The following is a 27,291-nucleotide window of genomic DNA, read 5'->3' as shown; positions in this document are numbered from 1 at the left end:
AGAAGAGAAAGGGCGATAGAAAGAAGGACATCCCCTCGACAGAGTCAGAGAACGACTACGATTTAAATTTCATCTCATTATTTCCGCAATCTTATCAGATGTGTTTTCGTCAATCACGGAAGTGGCTTTCCTCAGAATCTCCATTCATTACTGTTTACATATCTAAGCTTCACCCAGACGAATACAAGATTCTGATAGGGGAAATACCCTTGAGAGATTTTTGCAACGCGCAAGCGGGAGTGACGTAACCAGTTCCGAGTGTTAGGTTAATAAGAAGCAGATGCTGGAGAGGAATGCGTTTAGTATTTTGTGAAGATTCCAGCAAGCACAAGATCAAAATGTGCCGCTCTGTTCCAACCGTGCTGTGCCTTCTTATCGCTGTGCATCTAGCAAGTAAGTGACCATTTTTTTCTAACTAAAGCATATTGTCTAAGCTATATACGTAGTACAGTACATAAATTACGTAGCTCGATAAGGTGTAGGCTAAATAAATTCATACTTATTGCGCACATATATAAAAACAGTGGATCGCTAATTAGGATATATGCCAGTACATTCTTTCCAACTGACCACAAGACAACGCTATTAATTTCAAATTAAATACCTAATACATTGTGTCGCGAAATATAACTCTCAACGTCCATCCTACGAATTTGTTTGTGAGAAATCATAACATTATTCAAGTGATAAAATATTTTCACGGCATACTTACTAATTTACTAGGGAGAAGGTGTATATTTGTCTTTTAATTGAACTTTACAGAGAAGTTGTTAATATTTCTACGAATTTTAAATGTTTTATCTTGATCGTAAATTCAGCACATCTTAGAATAAAAAGCGAAGAAGTGTAGAATAAAGATAGGACAAAGACCATTTTTATGTTTTCTCAATTTTACATTGGCATGATTTAATCCGTTATTTAGCAATGCTGTAACAACTATATGGCTGTACATAGTTGGAATTTGGAAGCAGGAAGATGAGGCATCCGTTATATGCCGGATATACTGCATAGCATAGTTACGTCCATACTCTATATAAAATATAAAAATCTTGTTCATTATTCCATATTCAAAATACATTAATATGGATTGAACCACATTGTAACTTATTTGAACTTTTTTGCTTTTATTGACCTTACAAATACTCTGGTAAAATTTGTCGACTTACATCTTGAAGACTCTACATACATACATACATACATACATACATACATACATACATACATACATACATACATACATACATACATACATACATACATACATACATACATACATACACCACCGGTCAAAAGTTTTCGATCAGCTATGAAAATAACTATATACTTTATTGCAATGTAGAAAAACTATTCTAAAAAATAATTCATAATTAAAACCATTCAAATAAATATATAACATTAAAAATAAAACCAAAACAATAAATTCTAAATTCAATAAAGTAACAAGTAGATGTTTACGATTGGAAGAAAAAACTCAAATACCACAAAAAAAAATAGAATAGAAAAAAAATAATTTTCATTAGTTTTAATAATTTAACAAAAATATTGGTCTTGTAAACCAAAAATAAGGAACACCTTTTAAAACTTCAGAAAAAAAGATTATATCTTTTCATTAATTCCCAAAACTAATATTTTTAATAAACTACTTTCTGATATTAAAAATATTATAATTATGATATTAACTACAAGAATACTCTTTACACAAACACATCAGAAAAAGTAAATAGACCAACAAAATTAGTATTTTCTTTCTCTAGCATTATGATATGATAGAATATTCAAAACGAAATCCCTGTTTTAACCACAAATCCATAGTTATGATAGGTTATCAAAAGCTTTTGACCGGTAGTGTACATACATACATTTGAGAACATATATGACTAAAAGCGGTTTGTTTACGTTTTACTATTTCCTACAATGTATTGTTCATTCGGATATACGTATGAGTAAACGAACATTATGTGGTCAACGATTACTACAGATTCATGGTTATAAGCGTGCGAATTATTTTATCATCATCCTTTGTGAATTTTATACAAGAAAATACAGTAATCACTTTGTCTCGTAATAATATACGACACATTTTACCGAAAAACTGGTATAGGTGCCTCAATACCAAAATAAATTATATTTCCAGCATAATACACGCCTATGTTAAACTATTTCCACTACTGATAGAAATACTATCATTCGATGAATACCAGATCAAAGTATTCCATCCCTCCTTCTGTCATTCTTTGATAGTCTTAGTCTATAAATTAACAATCACATAAGATATTCTCTCTTGTATCGATCTGTAGTGAAGTTAAAAGCTTCAACAAACTGCAGAACAATGTATCACTCGCGTTCACAGTTTATCTTGAGTTGAAGTTATTTTGTACGCACCAAACCGCTGACTTCTCATCCACAAGGTCGGCAAGGTGCTACTCAGATTTAAACTAACAAAACAGGTAACTAAGGAGAACGTGCTAGAATCACAGAAGTGATCCAACGTGTCCTTGACTATTTCAGCCTTGTCTTTATCTATTTCAATGAATCAAAGTATCGGAACATTGTTTTTAACATACATACATACATACATACATACGTCAGAAGAGAGAGAAAATACCTTAAGAAAATGGCAAGAGCAGTGGACTATCTCAATTAAAGGCGCAATAACGAAATCATTCTTCCCATCAATTAAAGACAGATTAAAGATAAATTTACCTGTCGGGGCAGAATTTACTTCTATTGTGACAGGTAATGGCTTCACAAGATCGTACCTTCACAGATTCAAGATTATTCCAACACCAACGTGCCCTTGCAGACTAAGAGAAGAACAGACAGTCAACCACATAATACTAAGATGTGCCACACTGACAAAAGAAAGAAGAATTCTACGAGCTAATATAATACGCACAGGTCAAACCCGGCCTCCACCTTTTGATCAGTTCACAACAATATATCTCAAAAGCTTCAGAAAATTTATAAAATCCATAGAATTTGGCAAAATGTAACAGTAATTGAAATTAGAAATAATACTAACAATGATGGTAACCTAAAATAGAAGAAGTACAATTAGGCAACACTTGTATCTATAAGAATTTCAAGATCTCAATCAAAATTGTAAATATCTTGTTCTCATGTCATAAATTATGTAACTAAATTATTGTAATATTTTATGTAAAGCATGTAGTATTACTCCAATGTAATGGAGAATGCTGATATACAAAAAATACATACATACATACATACATACATACATACATACATACATACATACATACATACATACATCACACACATACACCTTTTCGTCCTGAAGAAACTGGTTGTTATTATTATTATTATTATTATTATTATTATTATTATTATTATTATTATTATTATTGTGTCGCAATATCGTGGGAATTCAGTAAAGTGTACCGTCAGTCAAAAAAGGTTGGGAACCGCTAACTTATGGTACAATAAAACAAACTGCATAGATATAAGGCTATCTATACTTTCATTTACATATGCTTATGTGGGCTATCTCATACATCGTAATTTCCCACAACTATGGTCCTGGAACACAACTCACTATGGCCCACGATACAGCCGTTTACAAGGAACATAGCAAAAGTATCATAGACCGTTCATGAAGAGCTGCGGTGACTTGACTTCAAATTTCAGTACAGCACAAATGTGGATAAACGAGGTACTACATTATACAGTGTAAAATCTGAATGGTTGTATCGTGTACAGCAGAGTGCTGCATTGGAGTTAAATCGCTCGCTTGAACTCGGTCGAGTGTCGCACCCTCGAGTGAGATACGATCGGTCGTGATACGCTCGTAATAAATAGAAGCACAGTACAAGGTCATCTTACCGACATGTCTTATCTTGTATGGAAGGCGACAGATAAGATACACATATGTTTTGCTCATACGGTAAAAAAAGGCTTTATTTTCTGCGTTTATGACAGACGTTTAATGGAACAGTCAATGGAACGTACCAAAACAGGAACCTGAAGTTGTAAATAAAATAGTATGAAAAACTTCGATATACAGTTAGTATTGCTAATTAATAATTATTCAATATTTGATTTACCACATATTTAATATGATACATAGTGTTCCGTTTATATACTGCGACAATGTAGAAACGTTTTACAAAATATTATTGATATAGCAGTAGATTAATAACAATATTAGTACAGAGATAACGTCACAGAAAACATAATAAAACGAATAATCATGCTGCACAACTGTTACAGACGCAAAGACTGATACACTAATTATTAGAGATTATTATTATTATTATTATTATTACTATTATTATTATTATTATTATTATTATTATTACTACTACTAGAAAACTTGATACAGTTCTTGCATTATCGTGATTGTGTTCTCCGTTTATAATAATTACATTTACATCCAATAAAATCTATCAGACGTGGCAAAAACAAAATCACTCCTGTGTGAAAAAACAAAATACCTATAACATTTATATTACATTTTAAAGCAAGTTTTGTAGTTGTACTATGGAGAGGTTAGTTAAACACTGCAAAGTTTCGAAATGATAAACATCTTTGATGTTACTACACAGTTCATCACTGTAACAAGAACGAATGTCTAACGCTCGGCTTATACCGTTCGAGGATTTATCGCTCGTGGCAAATTTACCCATCATGCATATGCGCTATCTATCGGATTATGCTATGAACTACTTGGCGCTCGAGCGAAAATGTCCGATGCAGACCTCTGGTGTACAGTAGAGGCAAAAAGAAACCGGACCGACCCTTGTAGCTGATACAAAAGAATCCTGTGCTGTGTATTGTGTCAAACTGTGGTAATTTCAATATGGATAGTGAAGCCAGAGGTATGTAGAGCTATTTAATGTAAAAATACGCAGTTATCTTTGTCGAATAGAGGTAGAAATGTAATATTGATGCCATATGAAAATAAAACTCTCAAAGTTTTTTCGCCTGTAAGTTTGAGGCACTGAAGGAAACAAAAGACGATAAGAATCGAACAAAAGCAATAAATTTCATTGTTACAATTAATTATACAAGATGGATGTGTTTTGTGACTAGCAAAATTTGAATCTGTGACTCTGAAATCAGCTACAAGGGTCGGTCCGGTTTTTTTTTTTTTGCCACTACTGTGGCAATAGTTGTGTTCCAGAACCATAGTTGTCGAAAATTACGATAGTGTTTGAGTGATTTACTGTTCAAAATTGTTACACCTAAACCTGTCGTACGCTTTCTTTCTTGTGTACTCCAGTAGACATACGTTATTCAACGTTAGTAAATCATTCGGATAGATTTCAAGTTGACTGCCATCTTGTGTTTACGATTTCAGATAAAGATCTACTATTATTATAAAAAATTTTTGTATTCCATGTGCATCATTCCAGGATAGACTCGAATGTACTTAATATAAACACGATTCGTATTTAGTCCAGGCAAAATCGCTCTACACAGAGACACATCATGCCCGATAGCACTCTTTTGTATCAGTGATTCTCAGAAGATGCATTTCAATGAAAAACTATATATATATATATATATATATATATATATATATATATATATATATTGCTGCACAACAATACTTTGCATTGCATTGTATTTATTAATATTCCATGGTATTCATACATTCCTTCACAGCTAGAATATGGAACAAGTAAAAAATCTTAATACTACTATAAAGTCTTAATTTATAGTCACAGCCTAGATGAAATATATACAGAAGAGGTTTACAATATAGTCTACTAGTACAACACAAAGTTTTAGTATCAATTTCATGAAGCGTTGTTGAATGTCATGAATTCACCTACAGAATAATAATAATAATAATAATAATAATAATAATAATAATAATAATAATAATAATAATAATAATAATAACAATGTTTTATTTTCGCTGGCAGAGTTAAGGCCATAAGGCCTTCTCTTCCACTCAACCAGCCTTAATCAATACAATACATATTTAAATTACAAATATTTACACTACACTTAAAAGGTTCTACAGCAATATTCTTCAGTTTTAACGACTAGTAGTACTACATATTTATTTAAATTTAGATAAACCTATAAGGTAAAGTAGTAACTTAATTTATGAGCTAATTTAATTCAATCAATTATAATTAATTTAATACTTGAGTTAACTAGTAAAATGATGAAAATTAATTTAATATAAGAAGGCGTGAAAAATTAGATACGTCTTTAATTTGGCCCTAAACAATCTTATGTTTTGAGTTTAATTTTTTATATCGATAGGAAGGATATTAAAAATTTTTACTGCCATACAACGCACTCCTTATTGATAGCACGATAGACTTGCCGATGGAGTATGAAAGTCATTTTTTGTCTTCTGTTTCTTATAATTATAAGATAAAAAGTCTCGGTACAACCCAATAACCATGATAAAATGGGGAAAATACTGATGCAGTACTATCCACCTATGGTATCACTGTTTCAATGTCGTAATGTCTGTGTGCAGTGTCGGCGTGTCCCGACATCGTGTCGCGCTCACAATGGGGCGCGTCCTCGCCGAGAAAACGCACGCCAATGCCCTCCCTCCCGGTTCCGTTCGTGCTGATCCACCACACGTATCAGCCAGGTTTTTGCAATACCAGTACTTCCTGCGAGAGGTCCATGAGAGGGATGCAGAACTACCACAAGAACGACCAAAAGTGGGATGACATCGGCTACCAGTGAGTACCAAAGCTCTACTATCGTCGAAGAGAATGTTGGTAAATTATGTTCTTACTGATGCCTCAAACACACATATACCATATTGAAATAATCTGCTTTAAAAAAATAGTTTCATCTTCAAAAACTTAACATTTAAAAACAAGCAAGTAAATAGCTTCCTCCCATTTCTCTTTTATTTATCCTTCATTTCTCTTCTACCTATCTCTTCCTCCTTCACTCTTTCTCCTCCTCTACTCCCTGAAACTCCTCCCTCTCTCTCTCTCTCTCTCTATCTCTCTCTCATATTTTTCTCCTTTTGTTTTGCCCCTTTTCTTCCTCTCGCTCTCCTTCTGCTCCAGCCCTATCTTTCGTTCTGCTCCTGCTCCATCTCTTGTTGTGCTCATTTACCTCTTCTCGTCCTGCTCCATTACTCTCCTCTCGTTCTTTTTCTTTTCATCTACTCACCTTGCTCTGTCGTTCTGCTCCTTTTCCTCCTGTCCTTCTGCTCCACTCATATCTCGTTCTGCTCCTCCACCTCTCGTTCTGCTCCTTTTCCCCCCTCTCACTCTGCTCCTGCTCCACCTCTCTTCTGCTCCTTTTACTCCTCTCTCTTTGTTTCTACCCCATCTACCTTCTGCTCATATTCTACCCCACGTTCTGATCCTTTCCCTCCTCTCGTTCTACTCCCGCTCCACCTCTCGTTCTGTTCCTCCACCTCTCGTTCTGCTCCTTTTTCCCCTCTCATTCTGCTCCTGCTCCACCTCTCTTCTGCTCCTTTTATTCCTCTCCCTTTGTTTCTACCCCATCTACCTTCTGCACCTGTTCCACCTCACGTTCTGCTCCTTTTCCTCCTCTCGTTCTACTCCCGCTCCATCTTTCTTTCTGCTCCTCCACCTCTCGTTCTGCTCCTTTTCCTCCTCTCCTTCTGCTCCCACTCCATATCTCGTTCTGTTCCTCCACCTCTCGTTCTGCTCCTTTTCCCTCTTCTCACTCTGCTCCTGCTCCACCTCTCTTCTGCGCCTTTTACTCCTCTGCCTTTCTTTCTACGCCATCTACCTTCTGCACCTGTTCCACCTCACGTTCTGCTCCTTTTCCTCCTCTCGTTCTACTCCCGCTCCATCTTTCTTTCTGCTCCTCCACCTCTCTTCTGCTCCTTTTACTCCTCTCCCTTTCTTTCTACCCCATCTACCTTCTGCTCCTATTCTACCCCACGTTCTGCTCCTTTTCCTCCTCTCGTTCTACTCCCGCTCCACCTCTCGTTCTGTTCCTCCACCTCTCGTTCTGCTCCTTTTTCCCCTCTCATTCTGCTCCTGCTCCACCTCTCTTCTGCTCCTTTTACTCCTCTGCCTTTGTTTCTACGCCATCTACCTTCTGCACCTGTTTCACCTCACGTTCTGCTCCTTTTCCTCCTCTCGTTCTACTCCCGCTCCATCTTTCTTTCTGCTCCTCCACCTCTCTTCTGCTCCTTTTACTCCTCTCCCTTTCTTTCTACCCCATCTACCTTCTGCTCCTATTCTACCCCACGTTCTGCTCCTTTTTCTCCCTCTCATTCTGCTCCTGCTCCACCTCTCTTCTGCTCCTTTTACTCCTCTGCCTTTGTTTCTACGCCATCTACCTTCTGCACCTGTTTCACCTCACGTTCTGCTCCTTTTCCTCCTCTCGTTCTACTCCAGCTCCATCTTTCTTTCTGCTCCTCCACCTCTCGTTCTGCTCCTTTTCCTCCTCTCCTTCTGCTCTCACTCCATATCTCGTTCTGTTCCTCCACCTCTCGTTCTGCTCTTTTTCCTCCTCTCGCTCTGTTCCATATCTCGATTTGCTGCTACTCTATCTCTCGCTCTGCTTATTTTCCTCTTCTCGCTCTGGTCCTATTCCTGTCTTACTTTACTCCCTCTCCTCTCCTCATTTTACTCTTTCTTAACCTCTCTTTCTGCTCGTTCTTATCCCCTCATTCTGATTTTTCTTATATTCTCATTCTGCTCTTTCCTGTATCTTTATTTTGACCCTTCTCTCTTTCTGTTGTCCCATTAATTTGTTTCTCGCTTCTTTTTCCCATCTCTTCCTTTACCATCCTTCATTTCTTTCATTTCTTCATTTCTACTCATCTTCGTTATGTCTTTTTCCCCTCGTCTCTTACTCCTCCGACTCGTCTTCCTACACTCTTCGTCTTCTCTTATTCTTCTCCTCTTTCCCTCTTTTCTACTTTTCTTCTTCGATTTCACTCTTACACTCCTTCATTCTTGATTTAAAATAAAGTAAAATCTCTCTCGTTTTCTCCTGTTTTTCTTCTCGTGTTTGTTCCCTTTGTATTGTTACTTTAATGTTAATAATTTTTTTTATTCTTTACTTTCCCTTTTTCAGTGTTTTTTTCTTATCCTCTTTCTTAATTCCTGCCATTCTTCCCCCTTATGTTTTATTATTTTTTATCAATATTTTATAATTTCTTAAAAAGAACATTGCTGTCAAAAGTTAAATTGATGAACAATACCGATGACGCAAAAATCTATATAATTTCTATAGCAACAAGATTGACACTGAAAATTTAGTAATGATAAAGTCGGAGCGAAATGCAGATGCTATTCATTATGAAGTATTACAGTATCAGAATGAATGCCAACAAATCACCGGTTGAAAGGCAAATTAGAGCAGAATGTTCTACGAAAATACACACTAAAATCTTGAACTGACAATCTGCCGTTTAAAGTGAAACACAAACACACGAATTCCACAAAGCTAAGACGTGTGATTTTTTTACTTCTGCCTACAGTTTCTGCATTGGTGGCACAGGGCAAGTGTACGAGGGCAGAGGCTGGGATGTAGTGGGGACACACGCACCCAATTACAACTCCCGCAGCATCGGCATCTGCTTCATCGGAGACTACACCAGTAAGTTACAGCTATTTTCTCAAAGAAATAATTATTCCACGAAAAAAATGTTCACTGATCTCAGAAAATAAGAAATGAAACATTTGTTATAGATAAGAGTTAGTACAAGGATAATACGTTTAACATGTTTTTAAGGCGATGTGCTACTGAAAATAGTCGAATTTTGACAAATTTTGTCATTTTTTTAGAAAATGAACGGTTTCATAAGGAGTATTTTGGTGAAAATGTTACCTCAATATTTTAATTATAGGCATATTTTTATATAACTGGTAGTTGTGTTAATGCACGGTTGCAGTAAGTTTAACAAAGACTTTAAATTCAATTATCTCAAGAAAAAATTTTCTAAGTTTTCAACGACAAATATTTATTTTATTTCTCAGTGGTTAAAGCTAGAGTAATGAAACTTAGCATACTTATTCATTAATGTCTCGGTTGTGAAATGGAGTAATTGATTGGCTGTATTCAACATAGTTTCATTGCTAGAGAATTGAAGCTTCAGAACCACAGTGAGCCAAGCGCCATTTACTAAAGCCGTAGAAAACAAGAGTTAAAATGAAGTTATTACCGTAATTTAATGGAAACATATAGCAAGTAAAATAAAGTATATACATTAAAACTAAATAATATGTCAATCTTCATTAAACTATGGTATTCACTTAACGTTAACCCTTGCTTTCTCTCCGTTTTTAATAAATGGCGCTGACCCACTATAACTCTAAACCCTTCAATTATACGTAAAGCAGAATTATGTTTTTTATTCATGCTTGAACATTGAAGAAATTGTATTTTTTTTTTACAAATGGACAAATTAGAGTAAGGCATTACTAATGCTCCATTGCACAATATGCAGTGTTACCTTTATGAAAAAATTATATATATATATATATATATATATATATATATATATATATATATATTTTAGAAATAGGATTTTCACTAAGAAAATTTAAAAAAACAAAAGAACACTTTAAATTTTTTTTAAGCGTTTATGAGAAGAGATTGAAATTTACAATGTGTGATTATGATATTGATATGCATATTTGGTAAAATTTTCAATTCTCTGCCTAAAAAATTGTGGATTTTAGACATTTCAGTAGAGCATCGCTTAAACTATATTTAAACAATTAAAATGCGATCACTTTGGTCCAGGGAGCATCCATTTTTGGTGCAAAGACAATTCGTTTAACATGTTTCTAAATTAGTCTTGAATAAATTCTTTAATAAATCACCCAAACATGTAAATGTGGAGTGGACTGGTACGAAAATAATTTTTGTGTTGGCCTCATTGTTTACGTAAAAAACAAATGAAAATTAGCATGGATATAAACATTGTTTTAAGAAATATGGGAAACAAATATGTAATTAAGTTTCAATCTTTCGGCCCCAAAGTGACCTAAAAATATATATATTATTTTTACTTTCTCATTGGAGACAGTATTATGATGATGGGAAGAAAATATTATTCGATTTTTGCCGAATTATATGATTTTAGCATTCCTGATATAAAACAAAAAGTTTCTGAGTATGCCGTCATTGCGTCTTGGTGACATTGGGATACAATAGAGCCCAGATTTGACATAACGTAAAAATCAATCTGGCAACCCTGTTATTTAATAAATCTAATCTTAGCGTGTGGTCAAGTAACGTATCGGTATAGGCTATCACGACTCAAATCAAGTAACCTACAATTCAGTGATAAAGAGAATCACAGCATAGATATGCATGCTGATATTTAACTCTACAAAAATATACGTAAAGATAAATTTTTGGTCCTACTGTTACGGTAACAATTGTTATTATAGGAGAAAAATTCGCCATAACAGATAAATTCTGTAGAACCAAAAATTAATCTTTACGTAGATTCTTCGCCCAACAGTGCATATATATTGTGGAATCCTGGCCACCATATCACTCAATTGAGTGCGCTCCTTGTATAACGGCAGCTGACTCAGTATAATGTCAACATATACGAGTATGTCGAATTTGGAGTAAGGCCACAAAGGGAAAAACACTAGAGGAGAGGGATTCGATCCGGTACTGTGGATTGAACTTCGGCATAGCTCAGTAGTTAGAGCGCTTGGTACGTAAAGTCAAGGATCCGGATTCGATCCCCGGCGCCGGAGCGAATTTTTCTCCTCTAATAACCTACAAAAATAGTTTTAAAATGATTTTCTTCTTTTTCAGATGAACTGCCAACAGCGGAAATGATGGAAGTTGCCAAATCTCTCATAGAATGCGGGGTAGAACGAGAATCTATAGCAGCGAACTACACCCTGCTGGGGCACAGACAGGTCCGAAGCACAGAGTGTCCTGGCAACACCCTGTTCAACGAGATCAAGACATGGCCGCATTGGACAGACCTCGAAACCAGGCGTACTTAATTCATAATACATCGGCATGGCCTTACTCTAGGCACGGGCATGAACGCTGCCACATAAATCAGCATGAACTTTCATATTTTACAGAACATCACACCAAAAACCTCGCATGAAATCATCTGACACATAGAAATTCCTTTAACCACAGAGAACATTACGCCCAAATGAGATTTTCAAGTTGTACATTTTTACTTTATTTTTAAGTTGGTTATTTAAAGACGCTGCATCAAATACTGGGTGATTTATACTGTTTTCGCTGTAAGAAAAATCCTAATCTAAACATAAGCACATTGCTGTCATACCCGTGATTGGCTCACAGTCGAAACACTCACATGACGCAGGAAAATAAAGTTCGTATTTGGAAACCACAATATTGTATTATTTGAAAATAAAAAATTGAATTCTAGTTGTTAAATACGATGGAACATGTAACTTCACCCATATTTAAAACAAAATTTCAAGGGAAAAATTGTTCCGGGGCCGGGTATCGATCCCGGGACCTCTGGTTGAACGTACCCTTGAAATTATTCAAATCTGCTTTACAGGGAGCTTTACCTGAAAGACTAGATTTGCATATGTAAAATGCTATGTAAAAGAAAAGCTACTTTTATATTTTGTTATGTACTATGAACGCGGATGAATACGAACAGTAATACCGAGGTAGCCTGTTCTTGTAACAAGCTGGCATCAATTGAGCTCGTAGTTGTTCACGTAAGCACGTGGTACTGCTGTATGGCTTCTGCATCCTCGGTGTGTGTGGTTATTAATCAAAAGAGTGGAAACTTTCTCAAAAGCGGAGAAAAACAAATAGCCTTAAATGTATATAAGTTAAGTGAGTTTTAATCACAGTAATTATAAAATAAATATTTCCTAAGCAAACGAATGCATAGCAGTGAGGTTAGACCTACTTGACGAGTAACGGGAAATGTTTAACATGAAACAGAATGTACAACAATAGGCGGGAACACGTACTGAGAATCTATGGCGCCAAACAGCGGCCAATGAAGCCTCACTTCAGTCACGTGCTATTGTTTACATTAGGATTTTTCTTACAGCGAAAAGATTATAGCGTCGGTGGGATTGGTGATAGCAAGGTGGGGCCGAGGTTCTGCCTTGCGGTTGGGGAAAACCTCGGAATAAAACCAAGTCCAAGCAGGAATCGAACCCACGCCCGAGAGCAGCTCCGGATCAGTAGACAAACGTGCTAGCCTCCTGAGCTACAGCGGTAGGCTTTGTCGTACAAGTGTTCAAGTACCACATGACAAAGACAAATTACGTTATGGAAATTATATTTAAATCTTCGAAACAGTATATCATTTCGTTTTTGTTTAAAAGTGACAAATTGAAGGGTTCAGAGCCAAAGTGGGCCAAGCGCCATTTATTAAAAACGGAGAAAGCAAGGGTTAAAGTTAAGTGAATACCATAGTTTAATGAAGATTTACGTATCATTTAGTTTTAATGTGTATACATTATATTACTTGCTATATATTTCCATTGAATTATGGTAATAACACAGTCTAGTATAAACAGTCACGAAGCTCAATACATAGTAAATATGTATCCATAGATAGTTGCTAACCATCAGGATCGCTAATATCGCCTCATTACAGACAATGCGAAATAGTATCGGCACAGTCTATTGTTCCTAGCACCCTCACAACTCAAGCTTCGTGACTGTATATACTAGACTGTGGTAATAACTTCATTTTAACCTTTGTTTTCTACGGTTTTAGTAAATGGCGCTTGGCCCACTATAGTTCTGAACCCTTCAATTATAAGAATGACCGAGTTGTATGTGTGTATGTATGCAGAATGAAGAAATAATTACATTATAAATTACAAATGTAAAAGTTGTAGAAGTCAAAGACAACCTCTGAAACAATGGACGTAAATGTAATCAGACGATGTTTGAAAGTACCGTTAGACTAATCTTTAAATGAAAATAGTTACGATGTTATGAACAATCGCTGCAATGAATATAAACAAATAAACAGTACAACTCGAAGCGTACACTTGGATAATATCCCTAAGAAATAAAGCATTCGGTTCAAGCTACTACTACAAAAATACATGGAGATTTACGAAGTTATGGGCACATAAGGAACTTAATAGTGAGGTTATTCTGAGATAAAAAGTAAGTTCATTGTGCTATAATAATTTGAAACTTAATAAAATAATAGAAATAAGTATTTTTATGAAAAAGAAGGAAAACTGAAACGAAAAGCTAAACAAATCCTTTCAAAATTTTTTTGATTAAGGGGAGAGGATGGTATTTTTTGGTGAAAAATGAGTAAATTAAAAAAAATCCTTAAAATACTCTGTGATATGTGTGGAATGCATAGCATAACATTTTGTGGGTATTTGTGCCCTTATCAGATGTTGAGTCGCCATTTTTAAACTTCCTGCGTTATGGATTTTTAAATCATTCGCCCACTTTTATTGTTGTTTCCGGTAAATTAAATTTTCAAAAAAAAAAATTTTTTTCTTCTTTAAAATACTCTTTGATATATGTGGAATGCATTGCATAACATTTTGTGGGTATTTGTGCCCTTATCGGATGTTGAGACGTCATTTTTAAACTTCCTGCGCTATGGATTTTTAAATCACACGCCCACTTTTATCGGTTTCCAGTAACTTCATTTTCTTTGCTACATTGCCAGACAAAAATGGATATAATTTCTGAACTATTAAAGATACATGCATGAAATTTAGAACACACATTCTTTAGACTATTAGGAAACTTTTCTCTATAACAGAATTTTGTTAATTGATTTCATTTTAAAAATACGTCCGTTTGTTTGCAAGAAAGGAAATCAGAAAATTGTTATTAAATTTTAATTGTTTATTTTACAAACGTAGGGACTAATATCAAAATTCTGTTAGATAGTTTGTAGAACATGCTTTTGCAAATACATTGCAAAAAACTGTTTGAATCTATCTTTAAAAATGGTTTAGATATAACGGTTTTAGTACAATCCTGCATTGGGTATATTTTTTTCAAATTTGGACCCCCAAATAACTTTTTTCAAAATATTTTTATTTGGTTAAGTTGCCACAGCTATGAGCTCTCTACATACAAAAAATTAATATTTTACACCAAATAGGAAAAAAGTTAAAAAAAATACCATCCTCTCCCCTTAAATCACATTTGCTGTATTTGGATTACAGCATATTTGAACATATTAGTGCAAGAGACAACTGACAAATACAAATCCAATATTAAACATTAAAATGAGTAGCGGTAATAAAATATCCATGTATATCTAATCTGTAAGTTGATTTTAGAAATACATTTTAAACATATAATCATACTATGCAGCTTATATCCAATGCAAATTACTTCACATCCATGACAAAATCTTCACAATATGCATAACTAGATCGTCTATGTACTGTATATTTCACCTATTTAAGTAAAAACAAACCAACTAGTTTAAGAATAAAATAATATATTATCTGAGAAAGTTCTCACCAACAAGTCTGCCACCAGTATTACACTCAATTGAAAGAACTAGCATGCGGAAACATTCAATGGCGTGTCATATTGTGTTTCCATAGTTACCATACAAATCATCTCCATAGTATTACTGTAGTGACAATGAAATGTGTACAGGATCAAAAAATAAAACAATGAAAATAAATTCAAAATGACACTCTTTCATTAAAATCCTTTCAGAAAGTATCCCTTACAACCCATACTGTATTCGCATCAAAAAACGCATGCATAATCAATTTAAAAATATGTTCGGTAGACAAGTTTGAAAAACAATTAAAGTTGAGTACGTAATGTTTTAGCATTAATACTGTACAAACAACACAAATATCACAGCATGGTTCATGATTAAAAATTAACATCAGTGCATTGTTCTAATTGTTGCAATCAGAACTGTATGATAAAATTATAGCCTAGAATCTTTTATGCTCATCATTCCAGTGCCTGTTTTGTAAATTGCTTTCTCAATCACTTGATGACTACTGCATGTAAGGTTTTTAAACTTAAAAACAGTACCCACAATTAGTCGTATTTATAACTTGGCATTTAAGTTCAATTTTAGAATTGAAATAATACTTATTATGTAATTAATAGTATATTATGCAACGAGCCTATAATGGTAGTAATTAAGACGCGAGTATGTTTATGAAACTCGCTTGCGCTCGTTTCATAATTTTCATACGAGCGTCTTAATTACCATTACAGTCAAGTTTCATACGACTTTTTATGCTCGACCATATTTCTAACTTGAAATTATTTCATAAGTATTCATGTTATTCTTATCTGACTGACGAGCGGAACTGACCTTGTGCAATACCTCGTAAATTGTGAGATGTGCGCAGACGCGAAAGTATTGATTTTTTCCGAGAAACAGATGTCGACATTGACCTTGACATTGAAAAACGAGATGACAAATTGAATTTATTTGAATATTATATACAATTAACGCTAATTATTATAGTAACAGAACTGATTTTATTTCAAATATAGGTGATTTATTGATTTATTGTTGTCTTTCGATTTCATATCCGAGAATAATCGATACTTGCGTTTTCATATTGCCACAATGGTATTTTCTGATTGGTGGAACACTTGAACTTTAATGAATAAGTGTACTTTAATAAGGTCCATTAAAGGGCTGCTACCAGGTGTATAATTACTACATTTCGGCATGGTCGAGCATAAACATTTTTATAATATTTAAACAAAATGCGTACGCCTTATTTACACAAAGCTCGAGAAAAGCATCATTGCTTTCAGCTATGTAAAGACAGCAACTGTTAAGGCTGGTCCACAATAAACCGGGAACGGAAACGACAACGAGAACGAGAGCGGAAATGTTTCTAAAATAAATGTATTTAAATGTGAGCATTCACAATTAACTATTGTGAATGCTCACATTTAAATACATTTCTAGTTCTCGTCGTTTTCGTTCCCTTTTTATTGTGAACCAGCCTTTACAATCTATACTCATTCTTTTCATTTTCAATTGTAAATGTTCTTTATCATATAGGCTCTTATGTGCTATTTTTATTGTTTATATTAATTTGTTTATTTTGTCTTCTTTCTGCTTATCTAAAGTGCAGTTTAATACCGACCACGATCGTTTGCTCATACGGGCGTAAATTCCTTAATTTGCATTTCTGTTTTATGTATATATAATAATTTCTTAATCTAACTTTTTAATCTATATAAATAAATTAATGTATATATTACGACAGTAGTGTGCTTATGTCTTACGTTGTAAACAATGTTGTCAGACTGCAAGAAAAATCTCGCAAAACGGGAAGTTTAGGTAAGGAGAGGGATGGCGCGAGTTTTTTGCAATAATGGGTCGAATTTGGGATTTTTAGTGTTATATTCTTTTTATTATTTCTTACAGTTTTGCCAGTTATGATGTTGGTGTAGTATAAATTTTCACTTCTATACTTTTTAAAGTTATGTATACTTTTTATAGTAATAATTTTTCATCTTTGACCGTTTATACTCGTATAAAGCGGTTCTGCATTACAATATTAATCTAGATCGTCTATCAAGACATTCTGTACGTGTACAAACAAGAATGGATATCGCATTGACGCTTAGGTGCAAGTGAATCTTACTCATGTCTTCAGTTAAGGTTCATATTACATTTGAATTTCATTACAATTCAACTTAAGCAAATTGTCTATGTAATTTTATAATTGAAAACATTAAAAAAAACAGGGTAAGAGAAAGAAACCTTTTTGTGAATTGAATATTCAACATGTTCACTGCAAGGCGCGGAAAAAAAATACTTAAGGTGGTCTTGCAATGTTTGTGCAGACGTTTCATTCACAACGAAAAGAATGGAAATGTAAACTTCATGGATGTATGCTATCTGTCAATGTCTATTTTGTTTCCGCTGTAACATACTAGTAGGATTGCCAACTATTTTTGAAGAAAATATGAGAGACTAAGTGATCTACAATATTTCGCATAGAAAACTGACAAATTATTCAATTCAGTTAGCGGTACTAAAAACAACTTCATTCTACACTTAGGCAGTTAGGCTTAAATTAAGAGTGAGGTAGGTGTCCCTGATATGGCCATGCTAAGGTTTGAGAATTTTTCTAGCCGCCATTTTGAGAAAAAAATGTAAACCACTTTTTTCTTACTCGTTCTCAGTCCAATGGACTTTCTTAAAACAATTTCCTTTCCCCATAAAAATAGCTTTAATTGTCCAAAAAGTCCCAAATTCCAAAAGTCTACCTAGTGGCCATATCAGGAACATGTGCACATGATATGGCCACCCTTGTTCCATGTTCTATAAATCATGATTGTTTTCAGTTTGATAGCGCAGTTGTGCTAAAATTACACAATTTTGGCGTAAAATGAATAAACATGACACTTAATAATCTTTTTTATAATTCAAAAGTGCAGTCAAAACAGGTTTTCCCATCAAAAATTAAGTTGTTTTTTCTTAAAATACAAAATTTTTACGTAATCCCAGCTATAAGGCATGTAAACTTGTCAGGTGAAAAAATAAAAGTGAAATGAACTTGATATGGCCATGGTGCATTTAATATGGCCATATCAGGAGCACGATCGTTTCATTATGAACAACTCGTAAAAGATACGCCATCAACGACAGCACCAATCAACAGAACATTAAAAACTGAATGGAGTACTATGGTTTTCATGAACAAGTCTTTGAAAAACACGCATAAAACAAAGGAGACTTACCACAGAAAAATAAGAAGAGGTCACATGAAAACCGCAAAACAGGCAACTGACGCCATATTGCTCAACCTGACTGGATGGAAAACGATCAAGTGACATACCAGGATGCCCTTTCACTGGATGCTGCTGCAATTTGGCAGATTTTTTGGTTAAGTAACTCACAATAGCGGGGTGGCCATATCAGGAACATGGCCATAACAGGAGCACCCACCTTATTTTGAGACATTTTGCCTCGTATAATAGTTTCAAACAAATTGTAAAAGCTCCCTACATGAGTAGTTGAACTTGACTGCGATTTGCAGTTCTGATTTGATCAGATGTGTCGTGCTCCTGTTTCGAACATCTGTTCACACTGTTCATAAGAGAAAACACTCTTTGCATGAACTTTGCTGCCTGGTATGCTTACAACACGTATCACTATTTTTAATTTGTAACTCTAACATTGATTTTAAACTAGTAAGCCCTGAAACTATTTATGGCACATTTCAGTGCATCTCTGGATCAACAGAATCCATCGCATAAATCACCTTCAACCACGAAAAATTAAATGTTTCAAATAAATGTTTACATTATGCAAAAATAAGGGGGGAAAGGCTCTAAGACAAGGGAAATACGGGAGTCGGGAGATAGCTAAAAATTAGGGCTAAATAAGGGAGATCCCGGAAAATACGGGAGAGTCGGCAACCCTACATAAGAGAGAAATTAAACAAGGATATCTGTTTATTTGTTTCATTATTACAATGTTACTAAAAGACATATTGATTTGACATTTCATAACAATTTCAGGCCCTTATTTTTATATGGATATTTTAGTTTGATAGGAAAGCGGGATTTTTTTACGCCAGGATGGGACTTCTTATACACTTCGTACGGAATATAGGTTCAAAAAATCTGACAACACTAGCTGTATCCGTGTTTAAACGTTAAGCGTAAAATAATTACCCGTGTGGCGGTATAACCAATCTTTCATTCTATACAAGGCCCAGAAATAACTCAAAATAGTTTATGGTTTATTGGAGTCCGTTTTCCGATTAATTCTTTCAGGTTTGGTCACCTGTTATGTGAACACGTGCTGCAATGCTGTCATCTGTTCCCTTTTATTTGAGCCGTTCAGAGCAGAAGTGGTGTAGGTCAAAAATGGGTAATGAGGGTTAAAGTAAACATTCTGTAAAATACAGCCCAAAGTAGCAATTAATATTCAATTTATTTAAACTATTATTAGTCAGTGGATAGCAAGAAGGCTATGTTAATTGCTACTTTGCGCTGTATTTTACAGAATTTTTACTTTAAGACTCATTATCCAATTTTGACTTACACCACTTTTGCTCTGAACGGCTCATTTGTACAAATATCTCAAAAATCGTTCACAAACGACCACAATGATATTAGACTTTCGTATTTAAAGGCTGGTTCATAATAAACCGAAAACGGAAACGACAACGAGAACGGAAATAATGTTAAAATAAATGTATTTAAATGTGAGCATTCATAGTAGTTAGTTGTGAATGTTCAAATTTAAATACATTTATTTTAACAATATTTCCGTTCTCGTTCTCGTTGTCGTTTCTGTTCCTGGTTTATTGTGGAACCAGCCTTAACTCCCCTCCCTGATTCATCTCTCAAAAGGACCCTATTTAGTCCCCGTCCATGCGGTGGAGTAGGCCTGCATAATAAAAACCTAAACTGTTACGAAGCAAGCTAAACATATGAAAAATGTTGTATTAATTTCGTGGCATCATTCATTGCATACGTATAGCGTCAGCGTGCCCTGAAATCGTGTCGCGTGCAGAATGGGGCGCGGCACCCGCTGTCAGCAGGCAAATGCTGACTTCTCTACCGGCGCCGTTCGTCCTGGTACACCACACAGTGCAGCCAGGCGCCTGCAACACCAGCGACTCCTGCAAGACTGCCATGAGGAGCATGCAACGAAACCATCAAAACATCAAGCACTGGAACGATATCGGCTACCAGTAAGTATGTCTGATGCTATTCTACAGGGTGGCACACGAAATGTCATACCATTTATTTTACACGTAACACGTATTGGTTTGTATTAAAGCTTTACAAAATTATATAGAATTAATAATTAGGATTTGGAATTTTATCTCTAATGCAGAACATGTTCCATATCACCGCCGTTTTGCCTCACAACCTCGTGCAAACGAACCCTTACATTCGTCACCACTTTTCGACACAAGTCTTCAGATAGCGCACGGCACAACTCCACTAGAAGGGCTCTGAGCTGCACATTTTCTGGCCTCCTTTGGTAGACTTTCTCTTTTAGGAATCCCCATAAAAATAAATCGCACGGATTAATGTCCGGGCTATGAGGCGGCCACATTTTGCCGCACCCATGTCAACATCACACGAAGATCAAACATCTCGTGCAGGTAATCCAGAACGGTGTTTGCAGTGTGTGGACGGGCTCCATCCTGCATGAACCACTGAGTTTCCATAGGGAGACCTTTTGCCATGAGATGGGGGATAAAACTGCTTTCTAACATGGTTGTGTATCGAACTTCGTTGACAGTTTCATCGAAGAAAATTGGACCAACGATTCCTTGGCTCGAAATTGCGGCCCATACAGAAACTTTTGCCCCAAACATTTCTTTTTCATGCAGAATGCAAGGAGATTCCCTCGCTCAGAATTGAACGTTTTGTTTATTCACAACACAGAACAACTTTCACTTTGTGTTCACCCGTTGTCCGCCATTTCAAAAATTGATGTTTGTGCTCGTAGCTATAGTTACATCCGAATTGTGATGCTGCCTATCGGATTTTGCATGAATTTCGGCATCCACTAGCGCAGTTAGAAACATCGAGACTACAATATTAAAATTTTAATGTGATAATTAAATGGTATGACATTTCGTGTGCCACCCTGTAGATGCTTATTGCTGTTGCAGCACTCAATCAATGAACTCAATTTCATCGCACTTATCTCACTGTGTCACACTTACGACGCAGATGTAGAAGTCAACTCAACGGATTTCTGCAGTTAATTTCTGTGTGGAAACCTTTGAAACGAGAAAGTTTATTTTATAGTAAATTTTTGCGAGGTACATGTGATTTTTATTGACAGTAATTCTGGCGAACACAATGAACTGAATTTAAAATCGTCTATATACAGGTTCTGCATTGGAGGCACTGGAAAAGTCTACGAGGGCAGAGGCTGGGACGTAGTGGGATCACACGCTCCTAATTACAACTCTCGCAGCACTGGCATTTGTTTCATCGGAGACTATAGCAGTGAGTAGACTGTTAGAAATTCACTTGAAGTTGCGTTACATGTTTCGAAACAATAAAATTGATGAAGGATCGATAGAACAGAGAAAAATTCTAATTTTTTCTGTGACAATCTGTCGAAAGCTTTCTCATAATCTATAAATAGAATACAAGAGGGGCTTTCCAGAACACTTAATCACGGTAATTCAAAGCCTATACTTTGGAACAAATATAAGTATTGACAAAGGGGGACAAATTATTAATAAATCAATAAATACAAACCGAGGAATTAAACAAGGTTGTCCAATGTCTCCTGCATTGTTTAGCATATACGACGTATATTGACGAGATCACTAAAAAGCGGCAAAATAAATTAAATTGTAATTTTAAAATTAATGATAAGATCATTAACACCATATTGTTCGCAGATGACCAACTAATATTCAGTAACTCGGAAAAGGATTTACAAATAGTAGCGCATAAATTAAATATCGAAGCAAGAAAATACAACATGAATACATCCACAACAAAAACTAAAGTTATGGCTTTCAAAGGGACAAACCACTCAAGATGTAAAATAATTATTGATAATAAACCTATTGAGCAAGTGACTAACTTTAATTATTTAAGGTTTAATGTATCTTATTGCCAGAAAAATGAAATAGATAAGAAATTGAATAGGTTTTATGGTATGTGTGGAACAATAAGAAGAATATCTATACTAATAATAAATCTGTAGCCGAAATTTTTCTGGTAATTTTCAATTCTCCAAAAATAATTGGTCCTCACATATAATTAACCATCCTGAAACCGAAAATCGCTTTTTTGAAATTTTTGTTTGTCTGTCTGTCTGTATGTTTGTTACCTTTTCACGTGATAATGGCTGAACGGATTTCAATGAAAATTGGAATATAAATTAAGTTCGTTGTAACTTAGATTTTAGGCTATATGGCATTCAAAATACATTATTTAAAAGGGGGGTTATAAGGAGGTCTGAATTAAATAAATCGAAATATCTCGATTATTGATTTTGTGAAAAATGTTACATAACAAAAGTTTCTTTAAAAATAATTTGCGATACGTTTTATTCCTTGAAAAATTTTGATAGGACTGATATTTAATGAGATAAATGAGTTTTAAAATTAAAATAACTGCCATCTAAGGCCGTGTAATGAATTAAAAAACAAACGACTTCGTCTATAAGGGGCCTTGGACAGAACAATCGAAAGCTATGAAAGATAGCCTACAGAGAATGTTTCTGTGTTTGTATGAAGTAATATCGGAAGCTAAATTAACCGATTTGTATAATTAATTATTATTTCACCATTGGAAAGTGTAGTTTCTCTAGATGGACATAATGCTATAATGTTATTACAGTAACTTCTAATTTAATATAATATAATAATATTATATAATATAATTTAAGTTATTTGAAGAGTTCACAACCACAGTGGGCCAAGCGCCATTTACTGAATACGTAGAAAACAAGGGTTAAAATTAAGTTATTACCATAACTCAATGGAAACCTATAACAAGTAAAATAAAATATACACATTAAATCTAAATGATGTCAATCTTCATTAAACTATGGTTGCATGTAATAAAAATTAAGAAACAAGTCAAAGGAATTGTCATTGCACCAAATGAGTGTCTCTGGACCAAAATGATCGCATTTTAATTATTTGGATGCAATTTAAATTAAGTAACATATTAAACGATTTATCCTTCTATCAAACACGAATGTTCCCTGGATCAAACGTCCTATTTTAATTATGTAATTACTTTATATTTATTTCTAACGGGTGCAGCGGAGCGCACGGGTACGGCTAGTATAATATAATATAATATAATATATGTAATGTAATATTATATAATATAATTTATGTTATTTGAAGGGTTCAGAACCATAGTGGGCCAAACGCCATTTACTGAATACGTAGAAAACAAGGGTTAAAATTAAGTTATTATCATAATTCAATGGAAACCTATAATAAGTACAATAAAGTATACATATTAAATCTAAATGATGTCAATGTTCATTAAACTATGGTTGCATGTAATAAAAATTAGAAACATGTTAAAGGAATTGTCATTGCACCAATAAGTGGTCTCTGGACCAAAATGATCGCATTTTAATTATTTGGATGCAATTTAAATTAAGTAACATATTAAACGATTTATCCTTCTTCAAACACGAATGTTCCCTGGATCAAATGTCCTATTTTAATTATGTAATTACTTTACATTTATTTCTAACGGGTGCAGCGAAGCGCACTAGTTAAGAAATAAAACTCTAAAATCCACGCAGTTAAAGTTTCGTAATATGATCGCAAGTACCCATGCTAACCGTACACATGTGAAAATTGGATAATTAACAGATCAGACAGAACAAGAGTTGAAACAGCAGAAATGAAATTCATATGTTCAGTAGTTCAGTAGAGGGTTATACAATATTAGACAAATGCAAAAATACAGACATAAGAAATGAATTGGACATTTTAAATTTATTGAACAGAATACAACATCTCGAAAGTAACTGGTATCAACATACATAAAGAATGAAACCCGATAGATTACCACATATACTTTTGAATTACCATCCAAAAGGAAGACGAAATGTGGGTCGCCCAATAACAAGATGGAAAGATTCCATTTCTTGATGTGCAAACAGGTCTAAGGCCTAATTCCATGAAGCAGAAAAAGAAGAAGACAACAATTATAGCACAGCACAAATGGTCACCTGTTGTCCTTCACCTTAACACACTCCTTCCCATTTATCCTGCGGGTTCCCAGCAGAAGTCGTTGCACTTGGCCACGGGACCAATGATTTAAGTTCACTAAAGCCAAATGTTCACTATAACCGACTTTACTAAATGTAACATTGACTGTACATGTATAGGCCTATATACACAAGTTATACATATACTTTTCTTTTGTTTGCGAAAATTAATATTGGTAATACAAAGTTTGTGAAAAATGTTTCAAAATATGACTTACTTACAAATGGCTTTTAAGGAAACCGCAGGTTCATTGTCGCCCTCACATAAGCCCGGCATCGGTTTCTATCCTGTGTAAGATTAATTCACTCTCTATCATCATATCCCACCTCCCTCAAATCAATTTTTATATTATCCTCCCATCTATGTCTCGGCCTCCCCAAAGGTCTTTTTCTCTCCGGCCTCCCAACTAACACTCTATATGCATTTCTGGATTCGTCCATACATGCTACATGTCCTGTCCATCTCAAACGTCTGAATTTAATGTTCCTAATTATGTCAGATGAAGAATACAATGCGTGCAGCTCTGCGTTTTGTAACTTTCTTCATTTTCCTGTAACTTCATCCGTCTTAGACCCAAATATTTTCCTAATCACCTTATTCTCAAACACCCTTAATCTCTGTTCCTCTCTCAAAGTGAGAGTCCAAGTTTCACAACCATACAGAACAACCGGTAATACAACTGTTTTATAAATTCTAACGTTAAGATTTCTTGACAATAGACTAGATGACAAAAGCTTCTCAGCCGAATAATAACACGCATTTCCCATATTTATTCTGCGTTTAATTTCCTCCCGAGTGTCATTTATATCTGTTACTGTTGCTCCAAGATATTTCAATTTTTCCACCTTATCGAAGGATAAATCTCCAATTTTTATATTTCCATTTCGTACAATATTCTAGTCACAATACATAACCATATCACTTTGTCTTTTCGGGATTTACTTTCAAACCTATCGCTTTATTTGCTTCAAGTAAAACTTTAAAACATGACACAGTCTTAATATAACTTTATTTATATATGGGTATGAATTTTTGCAAACAAAAAGTAAAATAGTTTCCAACGACAATTTGGATATTTTTAGGTACTAAAGGGCCGCCCATTTCGATCATATATTTCCATTAATGGTTTATATACGAATTTATTTCCATGTATTACATGAAAAACAAAATATGTTTTTACCGAAAATCCGAGGTCTAAGTATAAGTTAATCTGTTAATACTAGTACTACTAACACCGCCCCTTTGAGCGTATTCCGAATCTCACCGGTGAGCAATCCGATGGCATCACGGTGTTCCGAATTCCACCGATGACGTCATTGATGCTCCACCGGTGTTTCACCGGTGCCATCAACTTGCAGAGGTGGTGGCAGTCTCCATCAGCCGCCATCAGTGAATCTGATTGGTTCTTGTATAGGGTGGGAATTAGCAGACGAATAACATCGTGCACTGTTGTGTCATGGCGGTGTGTTCTGCTGTATTGTTTGTAATGAGCACAACGTAAAAACAATATGTTAATGGCTTATGAGCGAACATGTCAACGGACCAGTTATTACTACCGGTTCAAGAAATAAGTTGTTTATGATCTCTTTTATTTGAACGAGATGGCAGTACGGAAATTTCGCAAAATTTTGCTAGCGTAGCACAGATAACCACTTACACAGTCGCCATGACAGCATCGAATGTTATGTTTAAAATGTTATGTTTTATTTAACGACGCTCGCAACTGCAGAGGTTATATCAGCGTCGCCGGATGTGCCGGAATTTTGTCCCGCAGGAGTTCTTTTACATGCCAGTAAATCTACTGACATGAGCCTGTCGCATTTAAGCACACTTAAATGCCATCGACCTGGCCCGGGATCGAACCCGCAACCTTGGGCATAGAAGGCCAGCGCTATACCAACTCGCCAACCAGGTCGACGACAGCATCAATTCTTCCAGCAGTTTTGTTCCTTATTTTCGTTGCAACGTGACGTCATTGATGCCACCGGACCGGTGAGATTCGGAATACGCTGTTTGTTACTTCGCCAATGATCTTGGCTGAAACAGATCACGATTGTTGGATGTTTTGACAGCTGAGCTACCGACGCCGGAGATGCTGAATGCAGCGAAGTCGCTGATCGCGTGTGGAGTGGAGCTGGGGTCCATATCAGCAGACTACAAACTGCTGGGACACCGCCAGGTTCGAACCACCGAGTGTCCCGGAGGCGCCCTGTACAACGAAATCCAGACCTGGCCGCACTGGGAGGCCCTCAGCAGCAGCACCTGACCTGGCAGCCATTCCGAGCGCGTCAACATGACCTTACCCAAGAGACCAAGAGCCTGGCACATCAGCCGACACGTTTTAGCGAAGGGATCTTGTGTATCTCCTCAAACATAACAAGCATACACATATTGCTACTGTCAATAGCAGAGAAAAGTCAGTTGACCACAGTTGTTGCTGATATGAGTATAGGGGAACACGATATCGAACAATTCAAAACGAGACGTTACCACCAGGGATAGTAAAAATAAAGCTTAAAGTACTTTCTCAAGGTTCATAATTTTGAGTATGAGTACTTCCTGTGATTATATACTCGTAACCACTAGAACGTACTCATATTCGTAAGAATAAAGACATTCTACCTAATGCGAATATACATCTCTACAACCTTCTTGATCGTTTAAAAGTTAGTAT

The 27,291-nt window shown here is 35.3% G+C and overlaps 2 protein-coding genes across 3 annotated transcripts in view; one reads left to right on the top strand and one right to left on the bottom strand.

Moving 5' to 3' along the window:
- The window catches only part of LOC138701288 (trichoplein keratin filament-binding protein-like), a 354,032-nt gene that overhangs the window by 255,901 nt on the left and 70,840 nt on the right, over nucleotides 1–27,291 (bottom strand). The window lies entirely within an intron of this gene.
- LOC138701289 (peptidoglycan recognition protein 3-like) lies at nucleotides 235–27,243 on the top strand. The gene is made up of 7 exons (XM_069828025.1): nucleotides 235–393; nucleotides 6,464–6,677; nucleotides 9,422–9,540; nucleotides 11,725–11,913; nucleotides 20,369–20,582; nucleotides 21,743–21,861; nucleotides 26,690–27,243. Exons 1-7 carry the CDS (start codon nucleotides 294–296, stop codon nucleotides 26,881–26,883), a joined length of 1,149 nt encoding a protein of 382 aa, XP_069684126.1. The 5' UTR covers nucleotides 235–293; the 3' UTR covers nucleotides 26,884–27,243.

Source organism: Periplaneta americana, chromosome 6 (assembly GCF_040183065.1).
Source record: "Periplaneta americana isolate PAMFEO1 chromosome 6, P.americana_PAMFEO1_priV1, whole genome shotgun sequence".
In the NCBI taxonomy this organism is placed as follows: domain Eukaryota; kingdom Metazoa; phylum Arthropoda; class Insecta; order Blattodea; family Blattidae; genus Periplaneta; species Periplaneta americana.
The sequence above is the reverse complement of the archived record's forward strand: the minus strand, read 5'-3'. Positions and strand labels throughout refer to the sequence as shown.

What these genes read in the sequence shown, in the direction of transcription:
- LOC138701289 (XM_069828025.1), top strand. Translation starts at nt 294, where the DNA reads ATGCGTTTAGTATTTTGTGAAGATTCCAGCAAGCACAAGATCAAAATG. An exon ending in TGGGATGACATCGGCTACCA is followed by an intron (nt 6,678 to 9,421) that starts GTGAGTACCAAA and finishes TTCTGCCTACAG; the next exon opens with TTTCTGCATTGGTGGCACAG. An exon ending in CTTCATCGGAGACTACACCA is followed by an intron (nt 9,541 to 11,724) that starts GTAAGTTACAGC and finishes CTTCTTTTTCAG; the next exon opens with ATGAACTGCCAACAGCGGAA.